A 9,716-nucleotide genomic window follows, 5' to 3' on the forward strand; every position below is an offset into this window, starting at 1 on the left:
TTGGCATCACTAAAAACCGCGGACGTTTTTTTTAAACTGTAAACAAACGATACAATACAAAACCATCCATATGACCGTGCAATGGCATTTTGCTATCTATAAGAAATGACAGATATATTGGAAGCTGTGTTTAACTGTGATTTGAAGTAATTATATAATAATAAACAAGCATATTATTTCTTTCATTTATGATCTTATAATTACTTAGCAATATATAGCAGTTTCGTAATTGACAGCTTTCGTTTTAAATCTTTTCTTATCCATTTATTTAAGACCAAACATTCAATTTCCCGAAAATTGTTGAATAAAACTACCGTAATTACTCAAACTTTAATATTTAAAATAAATTGCGCCTATTAAGAATATGGAGATAGATTAATTACATTAAAGAATGAATAGGACTATTTAAACTTATATTAATAACATATATAACATCTGTAAGAATTTATTAAGAAGAAAATTCAGATTTTAAATATCCTGACATTGGATTAAGTCTAAATTTTTAACGAATTTTTTTAAATGAAAGTGCAATATATTATCATCAATTTTTTTTAAAATCATAAATGTATTCACCATATGGTTTAATAGAGTGGTTTAAAAAGAAACTGATGTATATTTATGATGCGGGTTACAATATATGCAAAACATAGAAACGTTTGGTTTCTGGCCAAAAGAATTGCATAAAATATGAGTTTAAAAGCATTGTTTCTGAATATTAATTCATTGAACAATTTCCTTTATTATAACATAATAAAAAGTATCAAAAACATCAATTTAATATCTTTGTACTGAATGAATAGAAATTTTCATAACTAAAATAGATTTTTATATAAAATTATTTTGCATTTCTGACAACTGTAAAAATATAAAATTAATTTTTCTCTTTATTATATACTGTGCATTCTCTCTGTCTCTTTATATTGCTGTAAATCTTAATTTCCAGATAATTTCAATGTAACAATGACCATTAATTATCAATTAAATATTAACCAGAATTGAGGTTACTCCAAAAAATAATCAGTCATGCCACATTTTTGCAGAAATGCAGATCTCAATATTTTTAGAATTGAATTTTATTATTCTTGAGATTGATTAATTTTGTTTTTATGTAATAGTCCTACAGTATTTTTAATGTTTCAAGTATTTTTGTAATAAATTTGTTCATTTTATAGTTCATTTAATCCTACTTAATTTATTGGTGCTTATGTTTGGCACATTATTTTAATACATTATTTATTGAATTATATTAATACATTATTTTATGAAATTCAACAATTTTTTTTTAATTTCAAGCCTGTGCTATATTTAAATAATTGAAATGCATTTTTTTTCTTAACAAAATTATAAAATAAGGAAGTATTTATACCTTTTTTTTTTTCCTCAATAATAGCTGTCACCAAATGGAATTGCTAGAGCAAAATGTCTCCTTTTTCTGTCAGATTGGAATTTCCTAAATATATGCCATGTACCTTTTTGCATTAAATGTGGAACAAACCCAATAGCCAAATTTTTTACTTTCTGACATTGATGAATGTAGTGCACATTTTGGCTGTTGCTGAGCTAAAAGAAAATTAATTCCTTTCTTTTATAATATATTACTATTTGTGTCAAAATTATATTCTTATTTAATAAATTAATTGTACCTAATAGTTATTGTCATTAATTCACAATTTATTGTTGATTTTAAACAGTAAGTTGAAAACCTTATTGTCAGACACTAGAAAAGTAAATGATGAAATACCTGGAACAGAAGGTTGTACACCCCTGCATCTTATTGTTGGAATTGAAAATGTTAGTGGAAAAGAAGATGTTTTATCCTTCTTACTAGATAATGGAGCTAATCCTAATGCTAGGTATGATATTGAAAATTGTATGTATATTTTGTATATGTAATAATTTAGAAACATCTTTAGCAATTTGTTGTTGTTACTTCTTAATTGCATACAGAAAGTATTTAAAACATCACAATCAGTTTTGTTGCAACCTTGAATTTTTTTAAATTAATTATTTTAATAGTTTATACATTTTTCCTTAAATGTATTTTACTATTGATTAAAATACATGATTATTATTTCATTTGAAATATATTATAAATTGGAAAGTTTTTCTTGGAATTTTTAAATTGAAAAACTTTACTCATGTACATACATAATAGCTATATTCTAAAATGCTTTAAAATATCATGTATTTTCTTTCATATTTGAGTGTTTTTTTTAATATTGATTTTATTTGTGCTTAAAAATTGGCAATGAATATATGAAAAGTCCATTTCTGTTTTTCAAAGCTTACTTAGCAACTGAAAATAATATGCAGAAATATCAATGTAAAAACAATCATTAGATTTGTACAATTATTATTATTGTATTTATTTTCATGCCTGAGAAAAGAGAGCATCATTTTCCTCTCCTTTTCTTTTTTCTTTAAATATATTCTTTTATTAAAATATTGATAACTTTCTGTAGAAAGCTTTGCTGTTGATATTTTATATTAAAAATATTCTTAGATTTATTTTAGTACTTACTTTATTTTATTTAGTTTTATAAGTATTTTTTTTCAGTAAATAGCATTTACTTGCTAAAAGAAATTGAAATTAAAAAATATATTCTTTTTTTCTATAAGCACTTAATACAATAGCATTAATGCTTTTGTTTTATATTTGAAAAAATCTCAAATGTCCTGTTTTGATGAAGAAGGTAACATACTTATCACTTTTAGATCATTTAACAAAAAAATAAATAAATAAATTTAAATCTTCTTTTATGTTGTATATTCTTATTTTAACTCATTACTGATAAATCAGTAATGAGTAAAAATGAGTCACTTAGTAAAAATGAAAAATACAATTATCTGTGGAATACTTAGAGAAGAAGCAGATTACTTTCACTGGTAAATTTTTCTTGTACAAGTAAAATCCACACATAGAGAAAAAGACTTGTTAATATAATTCTATACCATTGATAAGGAAAAAGTTATTATCTAATACTTCCTTTTGTATTATTTAGTTCCATTATTATTATTTTCTTTATATACTGCTAATAGCATTTCCTTCTATAATAAAATTTGCTTTTCATTTATTAGATCTCATGATGATCTAACTCCAGTTCATATTGCTGCTATGTGGAATAACTGTTATGAATTAGAAAAACTTCTGCAAAATGGTGGTAATCCATGGTTAACAGATAATGAAAATAAAAATTCATTTGACTTAGCAATAAATAATTATGCATATGAAGCATATCAGTTATTACATCGGTACCTGGCAGAGGATAAATTAAATTTCAGAAATAGCACCTGCAAATCTGGTGCTAAACCTGTGGACTCTAAAGAATATGTTAGCCAAAAGAAAAATGTTCCAGTTGCTGATGATATTATATCCTCTTCATTGTTTAGTACAAATGAGAACTTTCCTGTCTTATTTTCATCAAATGATGATGAGTCTGGGGATTTTTTCCAAAATGTTAGTAGAATATTAAAGAAATCAGTTTTGAAAAATCAAAATCCTGAAATAGAAATATCTCCAAAAAATTTTACAACATATACCAATGATAATATACCTGCACATGAGAAAGAAATTGATTTGTTAAATGATAGTGACTTAACTTTTTATTCAGTACATTCTAATAAAACGATACAAGATGGAATGACTCATAATAATGCAGCTATTTTATCATCAGACGATACAGATATTGGCTCCATCAGCGAAAGTGACATATTTACTACCAAAACCAGAAGTTCAGAAACAATTATTGATTCTGATAATGAAAGTGGAATTGCTTTGATTGAGATTGAGAAGTATTCTTCTCCATCTCTATATTCATCCTCCAAAACATGTGAATCTTCTTATTGTGCATGCAGTGCGAATGATTGGAAAACTTGTCGGAACTCTCAAAGCAGCAGCTGTTTATTTTGGAGTAATTGTTCATCTCATTCTAATACTCTTGTTGTTATTCCTGATGAATACAAAATTCTGAGTAATTCAAAAATTTATCAAGAATTGAAATCTATGGGAGATGATCCAGGGCCAGTTTCAGATTCTACGCGGGATGTGTATTTGCGACGTTTAACAAGACTAAAGATGGGCTGTAATAACTCATGTACTTTGCCAGCTCCAAGTAAGTTTTATTTTGATGTTTAGGATTTAATGAAAGAATTGTTGTTTTATATAGAAAGTCTAAAAATATTACATTCATACTTTGTATCACTATAATTAATATTCAATTAAATGCTTGCCATCTTTTATACTATTTAAGTATATTTCAAGTTTCTTCATGAAATCACGTAATAATTGTTTGCCCTTTTTAAATATTTTTATAGACCTATTTTTTGTGGGAAAGGGAAGGGGGGGACAGATTAAATGAATATCAACTTTAGTTGGGAAAAGACTGAAAAGCACGATCATATTCTCCTAAATCATTTCTATCAAAAGTCACTAGGATTTTTTTTATTAGTTCTTTATTCATTTTTAATACTGAAAGTTGTCTGCTATTGCAGTTCTTCAAGTGATTTGGGATTTCTTTTTAAATGTTAAATTATTTCTAAATTAATGCAAATTATTCTTATACATTTCATATTTTGAAGATAGCTTCTAAAAATTGTTATAATGTGCTAACACTCATTTTCAAAAAATTAAAGATTGAGAGTTGTAGATTTAAACTGAAAAAAAAAATGATGTGAAAGATTGCCACACATAATACGAGGCACATAATAGCTGCATCTTAACAAAGTATTAATAATATAAGGTTTCAGAACTTAAATGTATCAAGACAAGCTTTAATGCATTTAATACTGTAATTTATTTACAATTCTCATGACACTTTTCGCAATATTTTTTTATAAACTAAATGACAAGTCATATTATTTAGTAACCATATATTGATTTATTGAATTTTCTTCTTCAAGAATAGATTGACCAATAAATAGTGCCTTAACTTAATACAAAATTGCTATATGTCTGAAATGCATGAGATATTTGCAATGGGATATGTAAATAGATGATTAGAGCTCAGAGATAACTTTAATAATGTAATACATGTTGGAATTTTAATTGATAAAATTATATAAAAATATGGAGTTAAATAAATTGGGTATTTTTAACAATAAAAATTAATATCTTTTTGATTGCCAATTAAATTTTTATAAATTGTCTTATTTTGGGAAAATGTTCTCTGAATAAAAAATAAATAAAATAAATATAATATCAAATGTTTTGACATTAAAACAAAAAAATATTAAAAATGTGGAATTAATAAATTTGCCGTTGATGGGTCATATATTGCTTGCTAAGTCCAATTAGTTTAATAGTCATTTTTTTAACTTTTTTTTCCTATAATTAATTAATAAATATTTAAAAAAATTTATGTATTCTAAAAAATTATTAAATATTAGGAATAACTTGACTATTCAAATGGTATAAATACTTAAATGGTATTTTAAAAATTGGGGAACAAATTTTAAAGATGTATGGATTTCTGCCTCTAATGATATGATATTTTAAGTACAAATTTCAATTTTATGAGGTATGTGTCATCAAGTTTCATATAAAATATTTTTATAGTTTTAAATTGGTGTAAAAAATATTACAGAATCATTTTATTAATTTTTTTTGTACACTGGATAATTTTATGCATAACTTATATTATTAACATCTGAATAAAGTTACATATGTTTATCAGTGCTTAATTGCTAATTGTATAATGCAATTTTTAATAGTTACTTTCTTATTCTTTAGTATATGTGAGAATGTAACAATCTGAGCTATATATATATAATATTAATATTTATTTTTATAGAATATTGTCAAGAAGTGTACACATTCCTGGATGGTAAACTGAATACTGATCGGATTCAAAATTTAATTAATTCCATGTCTGAAGAATTTAATTCTGTTGAATCCAATGTGAAGTGGAGAGAGGGAAATCAAAGATGTTGCTTTAATTATTTTTTGTTGGATCCTCGAGTCACTCAGAATTTACCAGTCAGGCTAAAATATCTTACTTTTGAAAAAACATTTCTAACCTTTCTTGATGCATTGTTTTATGTTGGAAAAGGGACAAAAGGACGTCCTTATAGTCATCTTATGGAAGCAGCAAGAGCAATGAATAATGGAGAATTGGTAATTTAAAGCTCTGATTATTTATATAATATTTGACCAAATACTTAAAATTATTAGTAACTGATAATTACTAAAATGAAAGACTTTGTGTTGTTCATAAATTGCTGTTTTGAAAACTGTTGCCCTCCTCCCATAATAAAAGTGCAATAATTGCATACCATTTATTTCAATAAATAGATTTGCTTAACTTTCTTATAGAATAATTGATTGTTTATTTATTTTTTTCCACATTATTGTGGCAGTAGAACTTAATTCTACTTTACTAAATTTTGGAAACATTGAATGTCTGTTTGACTTTTATTCAATCAAATTAGCAGGTTATCTCTTTATAACATAATTAGTCAACAAAACAAAATTATGATATTTGGTGCAAAAATGCAAAATTATTAAGACTTGCTAAATATTTGCTGGACTTAATTCATTTTATGATTCTCTTAGAAGCAATTTTAATTAGAATATAATTGCTAAGAAATGTTAATTACATTCTTTACATTTTGCTTAGTAAATATCTAGTCTCATCTACCACTCTATTTCAAAAGATGGAAAAATATCTTCTTTAATATTTACTGGGCTGAATTCCTATTATGATTCTCAAGGAGGGAATGTACATTGGATTTATTTATTATTACAATGAAAATTTTTCTTTTAAAAATTAAAATTGAATTGCAGTCAAAAATGATTTGAATTGGTTTGATTTTAAATGTGACCAGATGACAATGCATTATGTATCTCATCTCAAAATTTTTACTCCACTGAGAGAACATTTAACTTTAAAAGATGTAGAATGCACCAAATATAACACAATAGGTTTTTGCTGAAATCAATTCTTGTCTATATAACTATCTAATTTCAAATCTGATAAAACTGGAATCCTCAGCAATTTTTGAAATTTGAAATAAAAAAAGTTTCAATTGATTAATTAATGAAACATTTAGTTTTTTTAAGATGGTATAATCTTTATGCAATAACCATGTTTAATTTTTTAAAATATTTGACTAAACTCTTAAATTGTTGCTAAATTATAACTAGAAAATACATAATTTGTAACATTATAAACCATTAAATGATCGATTAATTATATAAATGTTGTATTATAAATTATTGTTAAAAGAAATTACAATTTGAACATCATAATTATTTGAAAAATAGTATTTTTTCTCTCATTGTTTTTTAATCGATTATAATCCAGCTCTTTACACAAACACAGCATAACTATTTGCATATAAACTTCTTTACAAAAATAAACTGTCTTTATTTTTGTAAAGCATATTGAAATAAAATTAAATTCTTAAAATTTTGTACAGTAAAGATCTAGCTTTATTGACTTTATTTCAAAAGGTGTGAAAAAACACACCTTTTTTTTTAGCTTAATAGCTATAAATGAATTATTTTTAATCTGCTTTATTGAATTATGATTTCTTTTTCCTTGGAAGAAAAATGACAAGATTTCTCATATCTTGGATATTTGGGAGTCAGGACTTGGTGTAATTTCCCTCCATTGTTTTAATAATTGCATACCTGTTGAAGCATACACTCAAGAAGCTTGCATTATTGAAGCTATTGGTAAGTTCAATTATTTAGATTAAAATATATGTTTTAAACACAATAATTATGCCATCAATGGTTCTTTTTAAATTCTATCTTTTATGTTTATGAATTTTTCAATATGTTAAGACTCATAAATAATGTGCAATACAATTCTTCCCAGATAAAAAAATTGGCCACACATGGCTCACACAAAAGCATTTATTTGGGGAATTCGCCCTTCCTGAAGCACAGTATGTCAATATCCTATGTTAGTTCTTCACATTTTAATAATAAATGTATCCACTGCTTTCATTCTCCCTGTATCACTTTAAAAGATATCCTTCATAAAGTTTCCTATCTTTTTACTTTTTTAACCCTAGATAAATAATCATTCGTCCGCATGACAACACACCTCCACTTGAATATGAAGTTCACAAACTTCCATGCACTCCCTGCCGATCTTTCTTTTTTCTTATTTAATTTCTACTTACCCATACTATTGTAACATGTAACAATTTTGTTGACATTAGTTTATCAATATATAGTTCATTTGATGAATGTGTAGTTATGATGTGACTGAGAATTAAGCTTGGTTATCTAGGTTTAAAACTGATTGGTTTTTACTATTTTGATTTCTTAAATATGTTTTTAAGGTTGTATTTTCCCTTGGGACTAAGTTTAGCAGATTGTACAGGTTAAAAAGGCCTGAAAAATAACAAAAATCTATAAAATAAGCTTCTAACTCTCACTGTATGTTGGGTGTAATTTAATCATAAATAGTTCTTTTGCCAATAAACTCTACCAACCAAATCATAAATTATGCCGTCTTTCTTTATTTCTTGCTTTGATTAACTTAATTGTTGAAATTTCAATCATCCTTTATATTTACAGTTTCATAGTTTATAAATCATACAAAGTACCATTTTGATATCTGGCAGGAGTGGATTGACTTTATCTTTTGATTAAAAGAATGCATTGTTAAAAATAGAAAATTTTAGAGAAGCCATTAAGTGAATTCCTATTGAAATAATAACATTTCATTATCCTAATACTATACTTCTAAAAATAAAGGAATGCAAACTATTGATATATTTATTTTGATTAAAAAATAGTTGATTTATTTCTTTAAATTTTATTTTTCTGCATCAAAAAATTATAAATATTTAATAATTATTATATTATTTTCTTTACTAATAAATTAAATTTATTTCTATGGCCACAGCATATTTTTGGATCATAAGTTTCATGGATTCATTTTCACTCCTAAATAATATTTTTATCATCCTTGTTTTAACATCAAAATTGATATATTAAAGGATTGGAATTGATCTTTCAATAAAAATCCTTTCATCCTTTTGTAATAATAATAGAATAGCAATTTCTAAGTAGTTTGAAATTAATTTCCTACATAAAATTTTTCTAGTAAAATTTCAGCTAAAAGTAAAAACATGCATAATTATTTTAATAAAATTGGGATTTTTTTGTTCTTTGTGACTTGACAGCAATTAAAATTTCTTGTCATATTGAGACACATCTATAAATTTTTGAGAATATAATTTTCCAAACTCATCTCCAAATGCTCTAATGTAAGGTTATTCCAAATGATGTACAGAACAATGCATATTGAAAATAATGTTAATATGTGCAATCTTTTGATTTTCATACAGTATAAGATTCAATATATAAATCGCTATATATTGTTGTTTGTACAGGTTTAAAGAATCTAACCAATGTTAGAAATGGAGATTATTATGGGATTGCATCAAAGTGGAAAAGGTCATGGAAACGACAAGTTGGAGTTGCACTTCTGCATAGAGCACTGCAAATTTTTATTCTGGAAGGTGAAAAACAAATCTTGCCAAAAGATATCAAAGCAAAATAATTGCCAATTTTAAATGTGTATATAGGTTTTAAATAAAGTCATCCTTTTTGTATAATTTTGTTACTGCCTCATTATTATTATATAATTGAATAGTTGATAAGATTCCAAGTTTTACTTATTTTTGTAAATGTATACAATATTCTGTAAAATGAAGGTAAATCTTTTAATTATTCATAATAGCCACCTCGATCCAAC

The 9,716-nt window shown here is 25.1% G+C and overlaps 1 protein-coding gene across 1 annotated transcript; it reads left to right on the forward strand.

The window, feature by feature from the left end:
* Positions 1 to 26: 26 nt before the first annotated feature.
* On the forward strand, positions 27 to 9,553 carry LOC129959297 (ankyrin repeat and LEM domain-containing protein 1-like). The gene is made up of 6 exons (XM_056072117.1): positions 27 to 146; positions 1,692 to 1,853; positions 3,079 to 4,112; positions 5,790 to 6,112; positions 7,546 to 7,675; positions 9,352 to 9,553. The coding sequence occupies exons 1-6, from the start codon at positions 106 to 108 to the stop codon at positions 9,519 to 9,521; spliced, it is 1,860 nt and encodes a 619-aa protein (XP_055928092.1). The 5' UTR covers positions 27 to 105; the 3' UTR covers positions 9,522 to 9,553.
* The last annotated feature ends 163 nt before the right edge of the window (positions 9,554 to 9,716 follow it).

The sequence above is a fragment of the Argiope bruennichi genome, chromosome 2 (assembly GCF_947563725.1).
Source record: "Argiope bruennichi chromosome 2, qqArgBrue1.1, whole genome shotgun sequence".
Classification (NCBI taxonomy): Eukaryota; Metazoa; Arthropoda; class Arachnida; order Araneae; family Araneidae; genus Argiope; species Argiope bruennichi.

Excerpts from the sequence above, each read along its gene's own strand:
- LOC129959297 (XM_056072117.1), top strand. The coding sequence starts at position 106 with ATGACAGATATATTGGAAGCTGTGTTTAACTGTGATTTGAA. Across the intron at positions 1,854-3,078 it reads GGAGCTAATCCTAATGCTAG|ATCTCATGATGATCTAACTC; the intron begins GTATGATATTGA and ends TTCATTTATTAG. Across the intron at positions 4,113-5,789 it reads ATGTACTTTGCCAGCTCCAA|AATATTGTCAAGAAGTGTAC; the intron begins GTAAGTTTTATT and ends TTATTTTTATAG.